The 25,656-nt window shown below is 47.0% G+C and overlaps 1 protein-coding gene across 2 annotated transcripts in view; it reads right to left on the bottom strand.

Moving 5' to 3' along the window:
* Positions 1-25,656, bottom strand: part of PROSER3 (proline and serine rich 3) — a 127,400-nt gene that overhangs the window by 37,780 nt on the left and 63,964 nt on the right. For both annotated transcript variants that reach the window (XM_086929988.1, XM_086929987.1), the window contains 5 exons: positions 17,254-17,576; positions 14,293-14,447; positions 13,789-13,877; positions 5,582-5,670; positions 3,518-3,651 (listed from right to left, as the gene is read on the bottom strand). In XM_086929988.1, coding sequence (XP_086786114.1) covers positions 3,518-3,651; positions 5,582-5,670; positions 13,789-13,877; positions 14,293-14,447; positions 17,254-17,576 — 790 coding nt within the window. The remainder of the gene's footprint in view (positions 1-3,517; positions 3,652-5,581; positions 5,671-13,788; positions 13,878-14,292; positions 14,448-17,253; positions 17,577-25,656) is intronic.

The following is a 25,656-nucleotide window of genomic DNA, read 5'->3' as shown; positions in this document are numbered from 1 at the left end:
CGTTGGCGTTAGAAGAGAGGGCTGGGGAGGTTTGAAGGAGCGATGTGGAGATCTGTTCTGTGGTGATTTTGTTCCAGTTTCTTTGTAGAGTTGGTTGGAGGTGGATGGTGGGTTTCGGCTTGTTGTAGGTGAAGTGAACGCAGCTGTGGTCAGTCCAGAGGAGATCCGTAGTGTGGCTGAAGGAGACATGGTTGCTGGAGGTGAGGATGGGGTCGAGAGTGTGACCTGCGATGTGGGTGGGGGAAGTGACCAGTTGTTTAAGTCCGAGGTTGGCGAGGTTGTCCAAGAGGGTGGCGGTGTTGCGGTCGTTGATCTTTTCAAGGTGGAAGTTGAGGTCTCCCAGAAGGATGTAGTCTTTGGAGGGGAGCGCGTGTGGGGTGATGAAGTCCGTGATGTCTTCACTGAATTTTGCGCGTGGTCCTGGTGGTCTGTAGAGGAGGGTGCCTCTGAGTGTGGTCTTGGGGTCGATGTGGATCTGGAAGTGAAGGTGTTCGGAGTTGGCGAGGTTGGCATCAGAGCTGGTTGAGATGCGGATTGTTTTCTTATGGACGATAGCGATTCCACCTCCTGTATGGTCAGTGCGGTCCTTGCGTGTGATCTTATAGTCATCAGGGATAGCGATGGCGATGTCAGGGGCGGAGGAAGCGTTCATCCATGTTTCCGTTAGGAAGGCGACATCAGGAGAGATGGTGTCTAGTAGGTTCCAAAGGTCAATGGCGTGCCTGTGGACCGAGCGGGTGTTGAGAAGGATGCATTGTAGGTGGTTGGGGTCGGGAATCTGTGTTGTGGTCGTAGCGGAGATGTTGTCGGTGCCGCTAAATTTGCAGGAGAAGCAGGAGAACGGTCCATGGGTGCGTCCAGGGGCGGCTTGGACGCAGTTGGGGACGCGACCGGGGTTAAGGGCTAGGAGGGTGGCGGCATCGTAGGTAACGCGGGGGGGCTGGGCAGCGCGAGGGGCAGGGGGACTGGCGCTGGGCGCGGTCCAGGCGCGGACGGGCGTAGACGGGCTTACCTTTGGCGCACCTTCGGCGTGTCCGAAGCGCGTGGACGCTGCGCGTGGGACCATCTGACATTAATGGACAGTGGAGGGGGCGGAGCGTGGGCGGGTCAGCTGGGAGGCGGTATCGGGGAGGGTAGGCGGGCCAAAGGAAGGAAAAAACAAGCACAACAAAATGTCTCCTGGGAAAGTGAAACTGGGCTGAGGGAGATGCAATCAAAAGCAAAGCATACAATGCAGCACAAATGTCACTTGCTAATGGCGGCGGTAGCTTAAATAAACAATCTTCTAAGCAGCACACGATGTTAAAATGATACAGGCGGCAGCAGGTTCACTGAGCTGAAGTAGCGCTTCGAAACAGACTACAGTTAAATGCCAGATTCAGCGCTAAAATGCTCTATCATGAGAGACAGCCTACGATACCACAGGCATTAAAAAGGGTAGGGCTCAAGGAAGAGCCATGGGGAACGCCACAGGGTAAGGGAGTGGAGTGAGATTTAGAGGATCCATCCCAAATTTGGAAGGATCGGTTGTGGAGGAAGGATTCTAGCCGGGCTAGAGCCGGCCCTGAGATACCTAGTGCCCTTAGCCTATGGATCAGGATGTGATGGTTCGCGGTGTCGAACGCCGCGCTTAGATCCAGGAGGATCACTGCCAATGATCCTCCCGAGTCCAAGTCCATGCAAGTTCTGTGTGCGACGTGAGGATGAGTGTGGCTGCAGAGTACTAGATAGTTTGCAGTCTTCTGGGGAGTTCCTTGTGGTTGCTGGCAAAGAGGGTGTTCACGTATTCCAACTTGCTGGGAATTTGGGTGCGAGAGACAGTTTCTCTACCATTTGTAGATCTTCCTCAGCATCTTCAGGGTGTGGAAGCAGGATGCATTGACTTGATTGGTCAATTCCAGTTTATTGTCAATGAGGATTTCGAGGTTCCTGGTGTGGGTTCAAGTTCAGGCAGACACTAGAAGGAGTCCCATGGCAAGATGTCCTTTCCAAAGATCAGTACTTCTGTCTCGTTGATGATGAGCATAAGGTAGTTAGATTTCATCCAGTGTACTTGTTCTCATGTTGGATGGTCTTGTCTGAGTGGGAGAGTAAGAGTTGCATGACGTTGGCGTAGGAGAGGATGTTGATGATGTATGTGTGGCTAAAGCTGACCAGAGGGATCGTGTTTGTGTTCAAGAGAGTATGGCTTAGCGACCGGACCTTGAAACACTCTACAGAAAAATGTGTGGGCTACGTTGGAGTAAGGTGTCAGGCTGACAGCGTGTGTTCTATACATTAAGAAGGACCAGATCCAGTGGAGAGGGGGTCCATGAATGCCAATCGCATGTAGGCGGTGTGAGACAGTGTTAAATGCTGCAGAGAGGTCCAGGAGGATGAGGCCTGCCCTGGTTATTCTATCAGGCTCATGCATATGTTGTCTGTGATGACAATGTGTGTTGATTCTGTACTGTGGTTGGGCTTGAATCTGGGCTGTGTGGCAGCAAGGTGCTGGTGGTTGCTGGGGAGGTTGGTGAGGCCTAGGTTTACTGGTTTCTTGAATGCAGGAGAAGTGTGGAAATCTTTAATGATGGCAAAGATTTCCTTGTTGCTGTTGGTGCCAGTGTCAATGCAGTCTGTAAGAGCTGTGCGCTTGATGTTCCGTATCTGCTGTTGGTAGCGTTTTAGGGCGGATTTGAAGAAGTCTTAATTCATGGTGTATTGACTTGTTCTCAATCTCCGCTCCAGTTGTTTTCAGTTTCAGTGGCGTTTCATCAGAATAAGTTCCTCTGTGTACCAGCTAGCCTGTGGATGGCATCTTGCCTGTTGGTTGTGCTTGATGTGACCCGGGTGTCTGCGCATGCCGTGATCCAGCTGTTAAAGTTCTTGATGGCTTTCGGCAAGTTGCTGAGGTGCTCGGGCCAGTGTAGAGAGCGGAAACCCAGTTCTCTTCTGGAAAAACATCACAGCTGTGGTGGGTGGGTTCGATGGTGGTAGATCTATGGTTGTGCAGGTTTGTATATACAAAATGAGGGAATCCTACTTCAGATTGTGGAGGTTTCTAAAGGAGGTGGGTAAATGCTGCTTCTTCTGAGTAGGTGGAGAGACAACGTGAGGGAATTCCACTTCTTCAGATGTGGGGGATAGTATAAAATACACACGAGGGACGGAAGTGGAGGGGATGTAGGGTGGGGGGCGCGGGGTTACTGCTTGACGATGACATTCTTGTTCTATGCTTTTCCATGTGATAAAACAATAAAAAAAATAAAAAAAATAAAATAAAATACACACGAGGGAATGGTATCTCCTGAGGAGGTGTCTATGCAGGGCGAGGAAATCTTAGTTCGTGTGGAGGTGAAATATCAGGAAAGAGTTTTCTGTATTTGAAAATTGTGTCATTAGAGCATGAGGAAATCCTATTTCCTCTGGTGGAGAATGTATATTAGCTGAGAATTCTTACTTCTTCCTGCAGAATTGTCTAACAAGGAAGGGAATTTTTTCCTATGCTTGTAGCCTTTGGTCATATTCTGCTTCTTACCTGTTGAGAAGTCTGCCACGGAGCGAAGCAACGGTTTCCTGGTGGCTTCCTCATCCGACTGGGTGGTACCAGAAAGAGGAGATGATCCTAGACCCTCTGAACTTACAGGGGCGGAACTACTGAGGGAAGACTCACTTAAAAGGATAATAACAAAACAACATGTTAGTACACAAACAGGTTAGCACAAACCCTGTTGACTTCGAAGGTCAGTGCTTTTGACAATGAAAACAGAGTACTGAATGCTGGACTACAGGAAAGTACAATGACTGAACATTTTATAAGTCTGGATCATAGAGGAAAGCTCATTAACATTGAATAAACTATAATTTAGCATTCTGATGTATGTAAAATTCAGCCCAAACAGTTTTGATGCAACAGGAAAATGGTCTTAAAATGGCAAAATTTCCAACAATTACATTAAATACACAAATGCATACTTCAAGTTGTGGAAGTGTTTTTCTGAAAAGCAGCCAGTTGTACCACTAATTAGAGTAGTACATGCTACCTGGATTAATCATAAAGCTGCAATCACTTAAACACCAGTAACGACCAAACAAATGCTAGTCTTATGTCAGACTATGGATTCCTCAAAAAAGCTTCAAGTTCTGAGCCAATCAATAAAGTAAATTACTATCTTTCAGCTAGTAAGACATTGTATGTGACTGGCAAGATAAACACAAATAATAAAATGCAACACAGAGCTTGTCAAATCACGAAAGAGTTGCCAATACCGTGTACACTTTCCTTCTCTTTGGTTGATGGGACTTGTTAGTCCCATGGTGTTGGTGGAAACTGATAAAAAAGCCCCAGTGGACATTTGGCAGGTTCCAACCACTGTGGGTGGGGAGACATGACTAGGCATACACAAACCCTTTTTATGACCATGAAATATTCATAGCCCCTGGACTGAGGGTCACGGCGGCTGAGGTCTCCTGGTGTCAACAACGCAGCCAGAGATCCTGGTTCGCTTCAGACAGGTTACATACAGCCTCCTATTTCTAGTCGCTTTTGAGCAGCTGCTATTCCTGGGGCACAAAAGCGAATGAGGTTGTAGTACACAAGGAGGGAAGTGCTTCCTACTACGGACCACATCTGAAGAGCGCACGTTACCGGGCAGGGATTTGTAGGCGCGGAATAAACTTTCTACTGCATGCAGAAAACCCCAATTATGATATGGAATTAAATTTTGATGATACAATAGTCTCATCTCCGGCTTTGCCGTTGAAGTATAAAGCTATTCATATGATGAAGCAGCACCTGTGACACCCCATGCAAGTGGCAGCCTCAATGGAAGGTTTTGGAAGAAAATACCACCACCGCAGCCATCAGACAGGGTGATGGAGATACGGGCACCTGTTACGTTTAGCCCTTGCTGGTTCAGACTGCAGTGAATAGTCCATCTCAATGCTAACCATCTGCAAGGAGCTTTGCGCCGTCTCTGCGCCCCCCCTAGGGCCCTTGCACGGGTTCCTTACACTTCTCTTTATTACTGTTTAGGTTTTTCTGCAGCCAGAATTTAGTGTGCGTTTAAGAACCTGGCACGATTTTTCTGATTGAAAAACATCTCATGCCGCTTTTTTTTTTGGCTAACAGGAAAACAAGCTCCTACTCCATCAGCCCTTTCTTGATACACCCCCCCACCCCCCACCTCCGAGGCACGGGCCCCATGCACATAAACTTACCACCTGTTCAGCCACAAGTGGTAATTCCGCATTCATGGCGGGTTTACTCATAATAGCACGGGACTTGGGCGATTTTACAGCAGAACCGGTAAACTCCCCACCACTACTACTGTGCAACTGGTAACGGGGGCCTATGTGGGAAGAGTCTCCGTGGGAACAGAGGGGGTGGGGAGGTGCTGTCTGTGGAAGGCGCGCAGGGACCCCTGTGAAGGAAACCGGAGCCACTGAGCCGAGCGAGGCGAAACCAAGCTTGGTATAATAGAGAAAGCCATGCAGGAGCACACGCGTGTGCAGTGAAGTGCCCAGCGGCAGCAGACACCATCAGTGTCACTGAATACCCCCAGCCAATCATCAACTCTAGAATAAAACAGGCACCAGTTACCTTCTCTGCAGGAGCCTGGCAGCTCTCTCCTGAAGCCGCAGTGTTTCCTGGTCAGGTGCAAACAGATGCGATGTGCCAGCACTCCCGTCCTAAAAACAGAACACAATCTCATTCAGGAGCCCAACAAACCAGCTGTGACCATTGGCAGACCGCCCCCTGCCCGGGCAGCATCACCAGGCGCTGGCAGGGGCACGAGACACTCTCTTTTTAGGGCACTTGCAAAACGGGTTTTGTCGATTTCTTTAAACCCCTCCACCCACCCATCAACCCTGGACTAAACTCTTGGCAGAGGCGCCAACAAGGCAAACTATGGATCCACTGCAATGGGAGGGGCTCAGGGCTCTCACTGACCTTTGAGAATGAAGGGAACATTTATTACCTGAATCAACTCTTCCTTAGCACAGGCATCCCCACAAAGCGAACAGAATAGAAGCATCAACCATGATCAGGGGGCATCTCAGAACATTTTGAAATAATCCTTTAACAAAATGTGCCAAAAATGGGACTACATCGTTTACAGTGTAGAAATGTATTAAAGCAGTCCGACCAAAAACAACAAATGGGCTCAAAGAGGAAAGCGGAGAATGGATAGGCACCCACAATGCTCAGCAAACGAGTCTCCACAGATTTGATTTTGTAGACTTAGATGGTTGATATCCATTTTCACTGGAAAGCGAAATTTCAAAAGAAATACCCATTTCAAAAGAAATACCCATTCTGGAGAACTGTTATAGGGAAGTCATGTTTCCTTCTACATGAAAGGATCCTTCCCAAGATTCCTGCGCTTGGAACAAAATGAGATATTCCAAACCAGAACAACTGTTTTTTACGCATTGCTGGGTCCATTTATACAAAATCTTCTTGACTTGTGAAAAGGATCTTAGACTGCTCTGCTGACCTAGGAGCAGCATCCCTACCCTCTTCCCATATCTCTAAAGGGGAGGTTGTACAGAGTTTACCAAGTAGTAGAAGAAAGAATGCTGAGGCGACTGTTGGTATTGAACCTGCTGCATAGTAAATAATACCGGAGTGAATTATTTTCTAAATACCCTTCTTCGATTACCCCTCTTAATTCCCATCTCACCGTCTAAGCATTACCACTGTCTGTTTTAAAGTCCTGCATCTTCCAGATGGATTCAAAGTAATGAAGAACCAGAAAGCGCCCCGAAAAGACAATCTTCTCACAATACCATTCACAGACCGGTGCATTGAAGACCCTCTGTAAGCAGCAGACCTGGTAGGCAATTCTTTCTTTCCTGTGGTATCCACTGTTTCCTTTTTCATCAGTATAATTGCTCGGCCAGCAGGACACTGACTGAGTTGGCTGGTGCCCACAGTCAGCCAGATTGGAAAGGCTGGTATCTTGGAAATGAATGGTGGCCCTTGTGCCAGGAGCCATACAGTGCTTATGGCCAGAGGGTGGTGACCCCAGTAACAACAGACACAAGCACCTGTTGGCAAGGCCATGTCTGCTCAAAGTATAAGCTGTAACGGGAGTTGTTGCATCTTGTAGACTTAGGGGGAGATGAAGATTCTGGCTTTACCGTGCAGACTCGTCTTTCACCGCTGGTGGGCCTGCAATGACTTTGGATTGTTTGAGGCCCATGTATGCAGGTTTCCTAGGTTCCATCGCTGCCTTTATATTGATTGCTCCCTCATATCTTTAATCAATGTGGAAAGAAGACCAGACTATGTAGGCCTCTCTGTTCCAGGTACTTCAACCAATAGGACTGCCACCAGCTACACGTGATCAAGCTACAGATGTATCACAGAACAGTAAGATAGGGAAACGCCAGCATATCCCAATCTATTTCAAGAGTCTGCTTGGCGAGTCTCGCTGGCAGGCAACAGTAGCTAGATCTTTGTGAAGAAAGAGTACACTTAGTCCACCAGTCAAAAGGTCTAGCCCCATCAAACTGCTTTAGTAAAAAAAGCCTGGATTCTGGATCCACCCCCAAACAGCCATCAGGAGAGGATTTTGCAAAAAAATCATTATATTAATGCATCCTTATTCTTCATTGCAGTGCGTCGCTGTAATGGAGAACAGTTCCCAGGGAACTCAACAAAAGCCAACCCTCGTTTTCTTAATAAATACATTAAAAAAGAAACTGTCATTGGGTCCTGGTGAGTCCATCAACCTTGTGCTTTCTGAACCCCGTAGGGGCTAAAACACGGTTTAATTTTATATGAGCGCAGAGACCACCACAGTCCTTGCGTCCCGATCTGATGCGATGTGTCATGCATGGTAAGTGTTAGAGTCTTCAAACAGTTTATATGTGGATGTTATCTATTGTGTTAAAATAAAACAGCGATGACGTATCTGGTTGTCTTCAGAGGGAACAAGCACCTCTTGAAGTCCAACAATTTGCCCCATTCTTGAAGGAATTTACTTTCAGCAGAATCGTTCTTTCTTTCCAGAAATTGAGGCAATGTCTAAATCCTGCTTCCACCAACTCAGAATCCTCGCGCCTCTCTCATCTGAACTCCTTGGATGAAGGGACATATAGGGCAACAGTCTTAGGCTATTGGCAAATAATTAATTGTGTTTCCTTGGTAACCTTTGAACCATCTTCAAGATGTTGCTGCTCAATTACTAAACGGTTCATCTAGAAGGCCTCCCATAACTCCAATCCTAGCTCAGCTGCAGTTTAAACACAGTGCATTTACAACAAGAAACACACAACACAGTCCATCTTCCCTTTCATATCAGTTTTGTGTATCCCCACTTTGCACATTACAATTCATTTGCAGACTTTCTGCTTTAGCTTCATAGATTCTAAAAGCTGAGAGTTGGCACCCAAGTGTTTGAGGTTCAGGCCTTGCCAAATGCTCCATGAGAAACGATCTACCTCCCACATGTGGCCTGAAACAAGGGCTGATATACCCTTTTTGTTAGGATAGAGATTCATATTCTCCACTCACTCCTGGTAAAACAGCCAAACTTAAAGCGTAACAGAACATGCCGGAACCAGCCCCAACATATATAACCAGCATCTATGGGGTAACACCGTTAAAGCTGCCACAGTGCAGGAGCTCTGGAGCCCCCAGGGTGAACGAACATGCATCTGTCTGTCCCAAGGCAACTAAACAAGCACAATCAACACACACCAACAGTAGCCACAGGCTCACAGCCACGGAGCAGTGCCATGCTCACTGCCACAAGAGACATGCACCCTCAGTGCTGCAATGCAATGTCACCTCTTGTGGCATCATGCAGTCACACTCACACAGTCCTCAAACAGCAATGTGCTAACAGCTATAAAGCACACACATGCTCACAGCTAAAAAGCAGCTTCTCATTGCAGGTACACAGAGACCACACGCTGGTATGTGGACTTTGTGCTGTGTTTTTTTGCCGCCGTACATTCCTCCACCTTCACTGCATCACCCAATTAAACAGTGATACATTTGAAGGTGCCAAAATGCTCGAGGGGAGCGGGGGCACGAGGTGACCCACCTTAAAAACAGAAACAGTAAACACTAGAGTCGAGAATGTATCTGTGTTAGTCCCGAGGTGAAATGTCCGCACATCGCCACATACACACCACTACCACAAAGCAGCCACCCACTCACCGTCACAAATAAGTCACCCCCTCCCCGTCACAAATAAGTCACCGTCACAAATAAGTCACCCACTCACCGTCACAAATAAGTCACCCTATCTGCAAAAGGGAAAGTACATCGTCCCCCCGCCCCCTGGTACACAGAGGCCCTCAAGAAAGAAAAATCTACTTGTAAAAACTTGGAGAGACAGTGGCGTAAGAACTATGAACTGCATCAAAAAGAGATCTACCGTAAGGCCAGAAACAGCTACCACTCGGCATGCATGAAAGCCAAAGCATGCTATGTTACTACTACCATAAACACGGCCGTAAACAAATCCCAGACTCTCTTTAACACTGTGAAAGAATTGGCGGGAGAAAACTCTAGAGCGGAGGCTACCCCTCTCAATACTCAGCAGTGCCAGGATTTGGCGTCTTTTTTCACTGAAAAGATTGAGAAGATCGTCTCTAATATCAACAAAAATAGCATTACCACTCATAACCAAGAGAACACCTCCCAAATCTCTAAAGGAAATTGTCACCTCGAAGCTTGGCCTCCCATTACATTGGATCAACTGAAGAAACTTCTAAAATCTATTAAATCGGGTTCCCCCGCGACCCCATTCCCATCAGTATCATTAGCCAACTGGAGGACTCTATCTTGACTCCCATAACAGAGATACTTAACGCCTCCATTGAACAGGCCTCAGTTCCTGCCTTATGGAAACATGCCATAGTCAGCCCTCTGCTAAAAAAGCCGGCTGCCGATCCTACGATATTGGCCAATTATCGACCAATATCGTTACTCCCTGCTTTTTCCAAAATGTTGGAAAGGCACATTCATGAGGCTCTTTCAACATATGTGGAAAACAATGACCTACTTCACCCGTCCCAGTCTGGCTTCAGGAGTGGATACTCCACCGAGACTGCCCTGCTCGGGATCACAGAAAAGATCAGAGAGCTCAGAGATGATGGCCAAACGGTGGCACTGGTCCTGCTGGACCCAAGTGCGGCCTTTGACACCATCTCTCACCCCAGACTGCTTGTCAGGTTGGAGGAGAGTGGTGTCGAGGGCAGGGCCTTAGAATGGATTAGATCATACTTATCCCTACGCACCTTCCAGATCACCTCTTCTGAGGCATGTTCTGATGTTTTCTACTCTCCCCACGGTGTACCACAAGGATCTATCTTGAGTCCCCTATTGTTTAATTTGTACCTTCGACCACTAGCCAACCTTGCAGAAAATTTCGGTCTCGTCTTAATGACCTATGCAGACGATTCTCAAATTTTGTTTTCACTCTCCAAATCTGACACGTCTGCTCCATCTGCACTAAAAATAGGCCTTCACGAAATATTTTGTTGGATGTCGGCTAACCAACTTAAATTGAATGGGGAGAAAACAGAGATCCTCCTCCTAGGGAACAGTAAAGATCTTTGGAGCGACCCCCACTGGCCGACGTCACTGGGCAAGCTCCCGCCACCAGCCACTCAGGTCAGAAATCTTGGGGTCATCATAGATGACAGTCTATCCATGACACAGCAAGCCAACAAAGTGGCAGGCATATGCTTCACTATTCTCAGATGGCTACGTAAAATTGTCTGGATGTTGCCACCTACCACCCAGAAGACCGTAGTCAATGCCTTAGTGACATCTCGGCTTGACTACGGTAACATCTTGTACCTGGGTGCAAACAAAGCAGTAATAAGACGCTTGCAACTGGTACAAGGGATCACTAAACATCTTAGGGACCGGCACTGGCTCAGGGTTGAAAACCGGATTCGCTTTAAAACCCTGAGCTATCTGTTTAAAATCAAAGCTGGGACTGCTCCCAAGTATCTTCAAGACCTTGCCAAGCCTTACCTTCCCAATCGCAATCTTCGTTCAGGTACATCAGCGAACTTTGCGGTACCTAGGTACAAACGGGCTAGAATGGGCGGGAGATCCTTTTCATACCTGGGTCCAACTCTTTGGAACACATTGCCCATTCATATACGCAAAGAGGAAAATTACAGGAGCTTCAGGAAAAGCGTAAAAACCTGGTTGTTCGACAAATAATTGCCTTCTGATCTGTTCTCTCTCTAGTTGTGTCCTGTGTTTTGCTAATTCGGCGCCGGGAAACCCTTTGTGGGTAGCTGTGCACCTTATAAATGCTATAAAATAAATAAATAAAATAAGTCACCCACTCACCGTCACAAATAAATCACCGTCACAAATAAGTCACCCACTCACCGTCACAAATAAGTCACCTTCACAAATAAGTCACCCGCTCACCGTCACAAATAAGTCACCCACTCACCGTCACAAATAAGTCACCTGCTCACCATCTAAAATAAGTCACCCGCTTACCGTCACAAATAAATCACCCACTCACTGCCATAAATGCAGCCACCCGCTCACCGTCACAAAGAAGTCACCCGCTCACTGCCTTAAAGAAGTCACCTGCTCACTGCCCCAAAGCAGCCACCCGCTCGCCGCCACAAAGAAGCCACCCGCTTGCCGCCCCAAAGCAGCCACCCGCTCACCGCTCCAAAGCAGCCACCCGCTCACCGCTCCAAAGCAGCCACCCGCTCACTGCCCCAAACCAGCCACCCGCTCACCGCCACAAAGAAGCCACCCCCTCAACGCCACAAAGCAGCCACCCGCTCACCGCCACAAAGCAGCCACCCGCTCACCGCCACAAAACAGCCACCCGCTCACCGTCACAAAGTACCCAACCGCTCACCGCCACAAAGAAGCCACCTGCTCACCGCCACAAAGAAGTCACCCGCTCACCGCCCCAAAGCGGCCACCCGCTCACCGCCCCCAAAGCGGCCACCCGCTCACCGCCCCCAAAGCGGCCACCCGCTCACCGCCAAAAAACAGCCACCCGCTCACCACGACAAAGCAGCCACCCGCTCACCGCGACAAAGCAGCCCCCCGCTCACCGCCACAAACCAAACACCCGCTCAGCAACACAAAGCAACCAACCGCTCACTGTCACAAATAAGTCACCTGCTCACTGTCACAGATAAGTCACCCACTCACTGTCAAAAATGCAGCCAACCGCTCACCGCCACAAACAGCCACCCGCTCACTGCCACTAAGAAGCCACACGCTCACCGCCCCAAAGCAGCCACCCGCTCACTGCCACAAAGCAGCCACCCGCTCACCGCCACAAAGCAGCCACCCGCTCACCGCCACAAAGCAGCCACCCGCTCACCGCCACAAAACAGCCACCCGCTCACCGCCACAAAACAGCCACCCGCTCACCGCCACAAAACAGCCACCCGCTCACCGCCACAAAACAGCCACCCGCTCACCGCCACAAAACAGCCACCCGCTCACCGCCACTAAGAAGCCACCGCCACCCACCACTGCCACATAGCAGCCTTGCGGGCAGACAATGGAGGGCCAGAGGGCAGCTGAATTAACCCAGACGGCCCTGCCCAACCTCTATAGCCGTCTTAGGTGTTTGGGGGTAAGAAAGCTCTCTCCCCCTCCCCCACAGAGAGGATGACCCTGAACCTGAGCCCCTCACTCCAGCATCCCTCTTCCAGACATTTATCTGCATAGAGCAGGTGGTAAATACAAGTGGTTTTCTATCTGGAAACAGGGAACGATCACATGCTCAGTGATTCAGTATCTCCAGGTCCGTGTGGCCTTTGATATTCTGGGAAGAAAACTTGTAATTTGGCAGATTTAGATGTGGGAATACTTACTGGAATCTGGAATTATGGCTCTCCGGCATCCCGCACTAAAATACACTAAACTCCAACTAATGGCCTAAGAGATTGAAGAGGGATCCATGGTTCCACCTTGGATGCAGGAGCAGGAACAATTTTGAGATGAGGAGCTGGCAGCGATATTACCGCGTCTTTATTCATGCTACACTTTGGTTTGTTTTAATCTGCTTGTTTAAAGAGAAGCAATTTCTACCTGGTCAACATGGTTGGTCACTTGTGAGAGGCGGGACAAGCCATCAAGATTCTATGCTTGCATTACCAAGATTAGAAATAGGAGAGGTTGGTGAAATATAGGAAGGCAGATGCATAAAAAGATTTTTTTTTAATTAAAAATAAATGTCACATGTTCACTGCCAAAGAAACTATCGATGCATTACCACAAATACCAACTCTTTGACAGCTACAAAGCACCCACGCGCCCCCGGCCAAGAAGCAGTCACACGATCACTGCCACAAATAAGACACTTCCTGTGATGAATCATCATCCGGTTCAAAAATGTTAAATAGCATAACAACATGCACGGATAAGAATCCACACATGAATTAGCGACTCAGCATCATGGCACATATCAGAACATCAAAGCCCACCAACGTGCATAGATCCGTACCTCCTGGCCCAGTGAGCAAGAACCTGATTCTTCCAGTCTCAGGGCAACTAAAAGCAGCTAACATGACAAGCCTCTGCTTGCTACTGAGCAGCAGTTGGCACAACAACCCCCTTCTGTAGCCCCAGGCCCACTGCCGCACAGCAGCCCCTCTGCTCACAACCACGGACATGATGAGAGCCGCATGCTCACCGCCAGAAAGCAACTGGGTGAGAGCAATGCTGCACTCACCAACAGAGAGTACAACATGCTCGCTGCATCTCTGCCATGGAGCAATGAGGGCCCTGGTCAGCAGGAGAGCACCCCGGTAAGGATGGGTCAGGAGCAAAGTACTGACCTTGCGAGAGAGACCTTTGGAACAGAGCTGAATTGTGTTCTGGGCAGGAGTTCTCACAGATGTTCCCATCACATTAGAAACATCATATTCTGTTAAAAAAAAAGAAGAAAAAAAAGGTTTTTGACTGACAGACACCAAAAGACAGACATGGCAACTCTTAAAAATCAGGCAGGCTTGCGTATTGATAAAGTAGGGACAGCAAGAAGAGACATCCATCAAGTAACTAGCAGAGGTATAGGCAGAATGACCTGCAGGCAACAGAGAAAGCAGACGAGGAAGGGGTTTCAATAATCTCAGAAGGTCGCATATAGAAGTGTCTGAAAGGAACTATGATATGTCAATAACTCAGACAGGCGGAGCAGGCAGGGACCACAAGTCCCAGAAACACACCTAGAGCCCCAGACCTGGATGCAGGAAGTCTACAGCAGAGAAACTACAGACACAAACCTAGGTGCTTGTTGGGTATTATATAGCTAAATGGATTTATGTAGCATAATAGGTTACCAAAGTCACTTCGTCTATCAGCCGACAACTCGTCTCCAGGGCTGAAGCTCTTTGTGGGAGAAGAGTGAAGCCACCAGAAAGGCTTTTCCGCTGGTACTGGCGCGGAGCGCTCCTCGCGGCGAGAAGGACGTCCGTGGCGGAATCTTTCAATGTACCTGCAGTCAGGAACAATGGGAGCAGTTAGCAAAGTCAGCCATGAAAAAAGAAAGGGTTCTAATGGACCATCAGTCAGGGCTAATCATCTCTTATTCCTTCTTTCGCTATCAGTGTCCCAGCCTTCCCTCTCACATTGGGGATGCTTCCTACTGGGACCGCCTATCAATGTTCCTGAACAGTACCCATCAATAGGACTGCACACCTGTGAAGGGCCCTCCAACCTACTCCCAGGCTGAACACTTCAAGGCAGAGGGACTCTGGTTTTACAGGAACTTTTATTTCCAATCACACCGTCTTCCTTCAATTACAGTATTTTGAATCTTCTGTGCTCCAGAGAGATAGCTATTAAAATGTGCATGTATCTACTATACCTTTATATGTGGCATCATGAGTTTTAGTAATAAATTGATTTGCGAATGCAATTGAAATACTTATTTGTCCATTAATACTTTTCAGTAAAGTATTGCAGTATTACTGGACAAATGTACACACTTGGGCCTGATTCATAAGGGACCTCTGCACTTCTGGCAGTGACCCCTCACACTCCCCTAGGACAGCCACCTCCCGTGGCACTAATATTCAAATTTGGGGGTTCGTAACGGACCCCCGAGCACCGCACCGGGGACCACCACCTCCCCAGGGCTGTGCAAACATTGGGAGGTGGGGCCGCGCAACCCCCCTCCTGGAGCCCTTGATGGCACTGGGGACCGCCACCCCCCAGGGCCGGCTCCTGCAGCTCCCAGAGGTGCTCACCTCCCGTGGCACTAAAATTCAAATTTGGGGGTTCTTAACGGACCCCAGAGCACCGCACCGGGGACCACCACCTCCCCAGGGCTGTGCAAACATTAAAACGATGTGAAATACTCTTCATTTTATCAATATTCATATCTATAGCCAGTAGCGGCTATTGAGGGGGCTCACACAGGGGTGCAAAATAAACAAGCATTGGCATAGCCAATAGGTCTCGCTTTTGGGACCTTTTAAGTATTTAGTTATGCAGCACAATTTTCTTGGTGCAACAACATCACTGTTGCATGGCTAAACACTTATAAGGTCCCACAGGGGAGACCTATTGGCTTTGGCAATGCTGATTTTTAATGCACTTCGACCACTGTCTAATAACAGCAGCCTACAGAGACCAACAACATTAACCAGATTAAAAAATAGTTTTGGACAAACGCCGTGGAGCAAAATTACTAAAGATGGCAAGACTAAGCTCAAGACGGTGTAGAATGTGTTTGCGAAGAGATGACAGGAAATTGCCAGCGCCTGTCTTTCATCTATTTCCATTTTTCAATCAAGAGAGAGCAGGATTTGTGATTTGCTAGGCAGATAATTGAGCAAGGAAGGAGCAGCCACTCCAGGTCCCAGGTGAGATGCCACCCACCCCAGATCCCTTAGGCAGACATAGCCTCAGGCTTGAGCCAAATATTCAGTCGCTTGAGGCAAGTAATAATGATTTACACGTGTGCGTTGGCCCGCGAGAGGCGGTGCAGTAAAGCAGGAGAAAAAGGCTCCAGGGAGAGTGAGTCAAAGCAACCACCAAGACGGCTAATGGCCACTTTCACAAATATACACTATGACAAATACGCAGGGCAAACCGCCTGGGAGTGAGCGACACGTGGCTCGAACCAGCAAGCGTACGCGCCAGACTGACAACACGGGAGTATGCCCCTCAGATAGTACGTACAACACTGCACGTGCCCAAAACCGAAAATATTACTACAGCTGCGGATATCAGGTGTCGCCACCAAGCTTGCTTTCCAAAACAAAAGAGTCGCCATGCACCACAAGGCAGATACCAGTTTTTGTTTAAAACCTCTTCTTTTTGCAAAATTCAAAACAAGTGCCTTCCCAATGCGTTTGCAGATTCTAAAACCCAAGGTGGACAGCCCAACTGTTACATATTACGGACTGCTATTTGGAGCACCAAGATTTCCAAAGTGAAATGAAAATGCAATCTGAGCGGATTCCCGGTGGACGTATTTTGCATGTGAACAGTGCCTGTGATTAGCAACAAAAAAAAACAAGTGCCAGGGGGAGTGAGGCCGATGGCAGGGATAATTGCTAACAGATGGCGCTGCTCGCTCCCGCAAGGGAATCGCCAAACGTGCACACCTTGCAATAGAAAGCAATGCAAAGTGTGCACGATTTTGGGGAGTAAAGCTGATCGATTACAAAAGGTCCCCTCCTATGTAGCGCATGCGTGCTGCGTAGTCAAGACCAAAAAATATAATAACTTACCGCTTGGCTCGGGACAGGGATGAAAAATAAAATGGCAATAAATTAGCTTTTATTTTTCATAGGATTGGGGGGGGGGGGGTTTAATTAGGCTGACACTCCTCCACTCCAATGGAGGAGCTGCCTTTGTCTATAGTCCCACAAACAAATGCAGATGGAAAACTCAGTTTGCATCTCTTGTGCTTAAGACCAACTTGCTAGTGCACACTGCTCCGTGGTATTTTTGTTAGCAAATAAGTCCAACTTGTCTTCCATTTTAGGGCTATTCCCAAAACCCCTCTTAACACCAATTCTATGTGCCTTGAACATTTTTATGGGGAAAAGACTACACCTGTTCCTCGCAGTACCTTAAAGTATGCAGCCCTACTGCACTCCTTACACCCTACAACTCTCCCTTCAACCAGCTGTAGGTTGAAAGTCAATATAGTAACCATGACATGCAAAAAAATCTACAGATGCTACAAGAATATGGACAAGATGAAGAGATTGGGGTAAAATAGAAGGTAGGAATATCAGGGCTGAGAAGAGGGCTCTTCTAAAGACACTCAATGTCAAACAGCATACTTGGCAATCACAGATCCATCCTTAGGAGTTCCATCATCATCTTCAGACAGGCCGGAGACATCCTGTGTTGGGGAGGAGGGAGACAACCAACCTTCATTTGTCCACCCAGGCATGGGCTCCCGGGTTACTCCTTCAGGAGTCTTGGAGGTGCTGAGCTCAGTTGAGGGCCAGGACTCATCAAAAGGACTTGAAGAGCCAGCAGAGTTGTGGGGCTCCACTACCAGGCGCTGGGATCCCTTTAGAAAGTGCATATCGGCAGGACTGAGAGAGTCATCTGAGAGGTGATAGGCTCCCCTTGGTTGCAAGCGAGCAGGGCTAAGGACCTGGGAAGAAAGGACAGAACCCGCAATTACTTCAAGCGGACTACTAGCTTCAGCACATCAGAAATAAACAAAAATAATAGTAAGTGGCTTCTACCGTCCCTCAGTTCTTACTTAATACTGATTTAAAATGGCCTGTAAATGTGTTTCCCAAATGTATCTGCACTTTAAAGCTACAAGTGTGTAGGATTTCACTTTAGTGATGATGCAGATCTGCGCTCAGAAACCTATGATATAATAAATATAGTGTGAGTTATTGTGAAATGTTGGCCTGATATATGCTGTCCACTAATTAAAGTGGGCACCTTGCTCTAGTCCAAACAACCATTATGATGATTTAAGAGGTCAAAGATAACCTTAGAAGCTATCCACATGGTTCAGGCATTGTCTTGAAGGAATGTTAAGCAGCTTGTTTTACCAGAATGCAATCTTATAGTATTGATTAAATGAAAGGAAAACCACACAGTAGTTATAAAAATATATATTTATTAAAATAACACTATCTAGTAGGAGACAGTATCTCCTACTCGGAGATAATCACAAAGCACACAATACTTAAGCACAGAAATGACAGTAAATAGCACTAATACACAGTGGGGCGGGGTCACCATATACTAAGTAAGTGGTATAAGAACCAAAACTTGAGTCGGGATGAGGTCAAGAGGACGTAGAATCGCTGGGACCCCAAGGAACCACCCAAGGTGAGTGAGTAGGGACCCCACGAAGGACGGGTGCAGTGCGGGAACACAACCGCGTGCTCCGTACAACTCTAAGGGAGAGTTGCGGTTGAAGTTTTAGAGATTAAGGACTCTTCCCAGTGGACTTCGAAGAAACTCAGTGGAAGACAGAAGGTTTGTAAGTTACCCCACCCATGGATACTGAAGTACCCAAGTTACCTATCCTTGGGAAGCCGGGTGCATATGGATGAAGTGGTGTCGGACACTGCAGTCGAACCCAATGGAGGACTTCGAGAAAGTGCCGCTGCTGGAATGAAGAAGAATGTCAGGTGGAATCCAAACGTGGATTCTTGATGAAGAGTAACTGAAAGCAGAGGGGACAGAGTCTGGGTCACTTAGGAGTGACCAGGGGCTCGGTAGACTAATGCCCACTGATGTTGGCTGCTTTAGGTTGGTTCACGGTGGTCTTGACTCTGCAGCTGCAGGGACCAGGCGACGTTGAAGACAACTAGGAGCTGGATGCGAGCTGTCCCACAAAGAATATCGAGTGCTGAGAGGTCTTGTCCTGAGGGGTCGTGACCGGCGGGAGCACCAACAAGCCTTGACAACGGCAACCCATGCAGAAAGTCAAGATAGTGTATGGTTCGACCAGCAAGGTCCAGGAGACTCACCACAGCAAGAGTGACCAGGGGAGCCCAAGAAAAGCAAAGTTGACCCTCTGATGGACCCACGGGCCAGAGGCACAGGAGTCGCGAGAGGACCTCGAGCAGTTTCACCAAACAGGCCATGAAGCACTTGGTGTGAGGTGGTCGAAGATCTTGGTAGAAAATGGTTGTGGCTACACGGAGCACAATGCACTTGTTAAAGAAATGCCAACAAGCACTTGCAAATGAACGCAGGGCACAGGGGTTCGGGTATTGCAGCCCGCACGAGGGATACTGGCCTCAAACTCAGTAAGAGGGCAGCTCGGGACTCGAGGGACGTAGAAACCCACCTCCTATGTTGCTGGACCCTTCGGAGTCCGTAGGAGCTAGTGATCAGCAGACCGGTCAGCAATGTTGAGGTGCCTACGAATACAGGGGAGAGACTCCTTCACTCCAAGCAAGATTATCTTCGGTTGTCCTGAAACGTCCGCAGGTCCTGCACTGATCCTGTATGGTGCACGGGCACAGAATATGCTTCAGACTGACAGGGAGACGAAGTCGGGCCCAAAGGAAGTCCAGCAAAGTCCAGAGTGTCCAGACGGTCAAAGTGCAGTGGTTTCTTGTTCAGAATCTTGTCCACGTCGAATTTTAGGTCCTACAGCCAGGTAAGCCCTTAAGTACCCACGGAAGAGGGTTGGCAAGATTTAGGGGACCTTCCCAGGGAAGGGTGAGGACAGTGGGGAGGTTACTTCCATGTCTTTTGTCCAGTTTAGCACCAGAGCAGGAGCCAACAGCTTCCAGGACTGGTTTGAACTAGACTATGCACAGGGACACCAAATATGCCTCTCATGCAGACTTTCAGATGCTGGCAAGCACACCCACCCAGCCCATATAAATAAAATCCTTTCAGGGAGATGGTCTCACCTCCCTGTAATAGGATGCCTATTGTTCTGCATTCCCCTGCTCGAGCTTGGCTGAGCAACAGGAGGGCAGAATTGTATCTCAGGTCGGCAGCGACCATTTTGTGCTGTCCGGGACTAGAAGGCTGGTATCGGGAACACCAGGCACCCCATGAAGCTTGCTTTTGAGGGGTGTAATCCTACCTCCCACACTGGTTACCAGTGTGGGGGGTATGATTCCAACATGTTTGACACCAAACACGATAAGGTTAGTTTCAGCCATTTTAGAGTTAGTCATCACGCGGTTGCGTAATGCCCTTCTATATGTCGTATATGGCTGCTTCAATGACAACCCACAAGAATGGACTCCGTAGACTGCAGGGGTGTTCTGCTCATGCAGTGTCACCCTCTCACTTAGAACCAAGCACCCTGCCCTCAGGATTGTAAAGGCCTGCGAGAGGGGTGACTTATTGTTTTAAGTGCAGTGAACCTCCGCAGAATCAGTGCAGGACCTGCGGAGGTTCCATTTCATACCTTATTGCTATAGTTTCTCTTCAGCCGACATGTGTTTCATCGCATACACTGGGAAATCATCCCGCGACTTTCTCAAGGCTCTACAATCATTGGTATATTCTTTTCTTATGTGGTGATAATCCCAACCCACAAAGGGTACAAGATCTGTCTTCTGCTTTAAAATAGATTCTTCATTCAGGAAGGGTCTCCGTCTGCCTAAACCACAAGCTCGTACGGACAGCTTCGTCATCAAAGTAGTCCAAAAAACGTGACTCTCGAGTACGAGAAGAGTCACGGAATAAAGAAGGAGAAACAAGAAACTCAAAATACTGTGTTATTATTTGTGCATTCAATGAGCAGATAAATGTTTAGATACACTACGGACGTGTGCTGAGGATTTCCTTTGTACCATCTTCAGATTCACCTATTCTCAAGCGTACATATTCAGCAGCACTGGAGTCGCTATAGGTCAGAACGAACTGGAGGTGCAGAGCTGTACTTGTGGTGAACTAGGTCTGGACACCCAGCTGCTTCATGCATCTCCATGTTTGATACCGTTGTGGTGGAAATGAAGGGCACATCAAGGCAGACCGAGAACCAGGCAGTCAAGCAAGCAACATAGGCCGGTGCCTGAACTGTTTGTATTTGATTAAATCACATTTATAGTAGGTTCGCTGTCAATCTCGTTTAGAGGGCCATGTACATTACGTCCTTCCACACACAAGCAAAGTAAAACACTGTATGGAGAACACATTGACCAATTGGGGATAGTCTGAGCCATTTACTATATTGGTGTGATTGAAGTGTGCTATTACTTGAGAACCTTGAAAGCAGGCATGGGAGTGACATGGAAGCAGACCAATGGCAAGTTATAGTAAGTAATGGGCGGGCTCTAACCCGGTTCTAAGTTTTTTTGTTAACAAAAGATTTTGCCATCAAAGCTTATGTTGTCTTATCAAAAAATAAAAAATGGCCAGTTAAGTTTAAGACAGTACAAAACTCAGGAATGTGAATACAGTGGCAGCTACAGTCCCACGGTGTGTTGTAATTAGGGTTCCCAGTTTTACAGTATTTCTTTTTTGACATTTCCGTCTGTATTTATCCATATTTCTTTTTAGCAAATTTTATCTGTATTTATCCTTATTCATTTTGGGTTTTGTGTAAAAAAAAAAAAAAAAAAGAAGTTGAAATTAGTATATTTCCACATTTATTTAACTGATCAATGTGCATTTTTTTCTTGAATACCCAACAACTTGTAGTAAGGCTTATAGGTCCATTGTTGACAATTACTAAATTAGCATGAGCTTCGATGCCATGAACCTGATTTTGCGCACAACACTGCAAGCATCTATTTCGCAATACTTATTTATGCCCCTTTTACACATAAGAACTGTCTGCTTTGAAGGTTCTTTGCTGTGCTCTGAGGTTTAGTCTGCACATGATGTTCAAGGTTAAAAAACAATGCCCCTTGTTATTTTGTTCTATTTGTCCCTCGCACCTAGACATAACAGGCTTCACACAGCTGCACCTCCAGAAATCGTGTACTTTAATATTGCAAACACAAGCTGTTTTGACACACACACAGAGACACCTTTCCAAAGAGAAGACCCGTGGTTGTCTTGCGATGTGAACATTGCATCTAGGCCATAAGGTATGGGGGTATGCTGACAAAGTCCAGAGGTCTTCTGTTTAATAATAAACTATTTCTTGTCACAGGGAGGGTGCGACCATCACATTCACACTATTTGTTGTGCTAGTTTAAACCTTAGTGCCACCAGCTAAAATATGCTTTGACAATGGAGTTCTGCCTCATTTCTTCTTTGCCTTTAGAAGAAATTGGTAAAATGGAAGAAGGGATTGATGGATTGTATCCAATAGTATGATCAGATTTGCATATCACTGCCAACACTGCCAAAATCAAGCGATATGATTAACTAAATTTGAAGATGGCCGAAAACAAATAAATATCGCCTAATCACACAGAAACATTTTCTGGGCTTATTTTTGTTGATAACTTGAACACAGAACAACCCCAGGATCATGGGGCCCTTGCAGTGTTAGAGGGGACGGACCCTATCAGGGGACGCTACATTGTGATTCTTTGCCTTTAGCTCATCACTGTCCTCCTACTGTGCTCTGGTTTCCTCCATTTCTGGCCACCTGCTTTCCCTTAGTTTCTGGATTCTGTTCCCCACAGTGCACTTCCTTTTTCCTTATCAAAGAATAACAACCAGATAGAGCAGCATTTATTGATCGCTGATATTCAAAGCTCGGAAGAAGAGTTTATGTTTAATTTTAAAAAGTAATTTGAGAAATCATTTGTTTAAGAACAATTTGTTCAAATTAGATTGGTTTTTCTTGCTTTATAATTTTTTTCTAAAAATAGTTTTCTGCAGCCAGCTCTCGTCACCTTCATTCATTTGTCTGCCGATAGCATTTATATTGTTGTCTTCACCCACAACTACCTTCGGTACCCTACTATTTCTGCTTTCAAGTTCCTCTTTTCCCTCCAGATTGACCATCTTTTCTCTTCTGCATTACCATATTGCCACGAGTTCCCATAGGCTTGCTTCTGTATGGCCAGCGCTGCCCATTGCGGACTGGTAAAAAGCAGATGCAGTAAATGGCGATAGGCTCTACAACAATGCAGCTGGCCTGGTTTACTCCCTTTTCAGCGAAATTTTAATTTCGAGGTGATTACATTTGAGTGAAGTGTTAATCTGCTTATTTTTAGGAGTAAACTGGTTTTCTGTTAAATTTGATTTGTAAGTCTATTATATAGTATACAAATAGAGAAAGACACCACTATCTTTAATCCACCAGAGCAGTAACAATAACGTGACATTTAGTGAGTTTAATGATTCGGACATTTATACTCATTTTAGCTGTATACTTATCAATTTCAGAGCCGGTTTCCACATTTTTGTTTCATTCCTGCAATACATTTTCATTTATCTTGTGATTTGCTGCCTATCGGTCACTATTGATACCTTTCGCAATGCATTTCTTTTTTCTTAACAACACATTTTATTTGGTCATTTTGCAATATATCGGGCGGAAGCCCTACGTGTATGATCATTTGGACAATATGTGCATCAATAACCATTTCCATGGAAATAAACAAACCCTGCCAAACATGCAGGTAAACCAAAAATATAAACAATATGCAGACAGTGGTCTAATTCCAAGGTACAGCACATATTTCAACAGATTCCCAATATTCATCCCAGCAAAATGGTAATAGAATCAAACTGTATAGTTTGGGGTGATGCATGGCAGGAATCGGAGGATACCACTCATGGGTCCTCCTCAGGTAGGGGGGGGGCAAGTCGATTCCACGATATGTCGCCCACCTTGTCCATATCTTACCATGTTTCCTGGGGCAGCCCCTAGCCTCAAAGACTGCGATTTCAGCTCCCATACACTTATCTAATTCAGTCTTCCATTTGCCTATAGTCGGAGGAGATGATGCCTTCCAACCCTGCGCTAGGTCTCTCTTGGCAATAGTGAGGGCAAGCAAAAGTAGATGTTGTTTTTAACGGTTCCCCCCTATGTCGTCCGTGGAATGCAATAGAAACAGCCGTGGATCCAGTGGGAGCAGCCACCCCAGCACCTCATTAAGACATGACCGGACCCTGTTCCAAAAGGGCTGCAGGGCTGTGCAAGGCCGTGCAGGTCCACACCGTATGGAAAAAGAACCCATCCTCTCTGACACCCTTCAGACATACTGGGGACCGAATGACCCCCATTCGCCACAGTCGTACCATAGTGTAATAAACTCTATGCAAATATTTGAACTGGATGACCCTGTAGCGTGTGGAGACAGCCGCGCGCGCCCCTTGGGCTGGCTATCGCTTCGGCCCAATCGTCATCCGTCAATTCAGGAATATCTGCCTGCCAGGCCAGTCGGGTTTTGTCATGAGTGGTGGGGTTGTGGGTCATCACTGTTTGATGTATTTGCATGATTTTATGTAGTCCGAGGTCCACCATTAGAAGGCGACCCTCCAAGGGCTGGATCTGGGGGAGAGTGCGTGTCAGAGCTGTAAAAATGTATAAAATTCTGACTTATGGAGGCCGAAATCAGTCTGTAATTGTTGAAATGATTTTAAAGTAGAGCCCCTCATAACATCTCCAAGGGTCGAAATACCCACCAAGTCCCATCCCCGAAACCCTCTTCGTATGATAGCAGTTCTGAGACATGTACCATGCCACAGGGGGTTTGTTGAGTAGGTCTCCCTTTCCATCTCATTTGTCTGGTCTTAGCCCGCCATAACAGTAAGATTTGTCTGTCGGCTGGCGGTAAATGGTCTAGCCTTGTGTAGCTATATAATAAGTGGAGTAGTGGGACCTGCTCTACAGCGGCGTGCTCAATAACGCAGTGTATTTTTGATGTTCTAACACATGATACTTTGATGTTCTCTTTTTATGCACATTTAATAAACTTATCTTTTGAAACTTAATGATTTGGACATGATAAAAGTAAATGTTTTCCAAAAAGTCCATGCTCAGTCGCTGTGAGCGTCCCTTGTATACAGAGATCAGGATATGTAAATACTTTTTTTGAGACTGCATAGGCTGTGCTAAGGAATTGGACAGGTTTCACACTTAAAACATCCAATATATCGAAGGGACATTCTGATCTGCAAAAGTCTTTGAGGTTCATAAAAGTGGGGTAAGAGAGCGCCTCCCTTCAGCGACTCATAAAGAAATAGATCAAGGACGAGAGACACCAAGCATTGAAAGGTTAGAGACTGCCCTAATCAGAAATAAACGATTTGCATACGGAAGCTGTCCAGAGGGACAGTCTCTACTCGGAGAGGCAGCAGCGGGCATCAGAAGGTGCGGAAATATGCTCCATGGACTGAAGCATGCTACCCTGAAGTCCTGAGGGGCAGAGGTGAAAAACTGTCTCTTTGTAGATCCAATGGCAGAGGTCTGCTATTCTTGCAGAACTCAGTCTATCGATTTACAACAGTTCACAAACATTTGCAGACGGTTTCTGCGTCATGAAAATTAATGAGGCAGGATTTCCTTATGTATGGCTTCTTTGCAGTGTGCCAGATTAGATCAACCAGGACATTGCAAAAAATGGCAGGTCGCAATGCAAAAACAGCACTGTGGTGGGACTGAGCCAGTCGGGCATTTGACCTTCAGCCTTCATAATGTTGGGCCTCTGACAAATCGTGTGAGTTCCTCTTACTACTGTGGTGGGCGGCTGCCCTTCAGTTTATTCCACCAGATAGCCAGACGCTTTCTGTACTTTGCCAATTCTGTGGCATTGCTATGAATTCGTTTCCCCCATACTACTCTATATGATGTTTGACAGCAAAGAAGGTATGGCCAAAGTATG

The sequence above is a fragment of the Lissotriton vulgaris genome, chromosome 7, assembly GCF_964263255.1.
Source record: "Lissotriton vulgaris chromosome 7, aLisVul1.2, whole genome shotgun sequence".
NCBI classification, from domain to species: domain Eukaryota; kingdom Metazoa; phylum Chordata; class Amphibia; order Caudata; family Salamandridae; genus Lissotriton; species Lissotriton vulgaris.
Note: the sequence above shows the minus strand (reverse complement) of the source record. Positions and strands in the feature narration are given on the sequence as shown.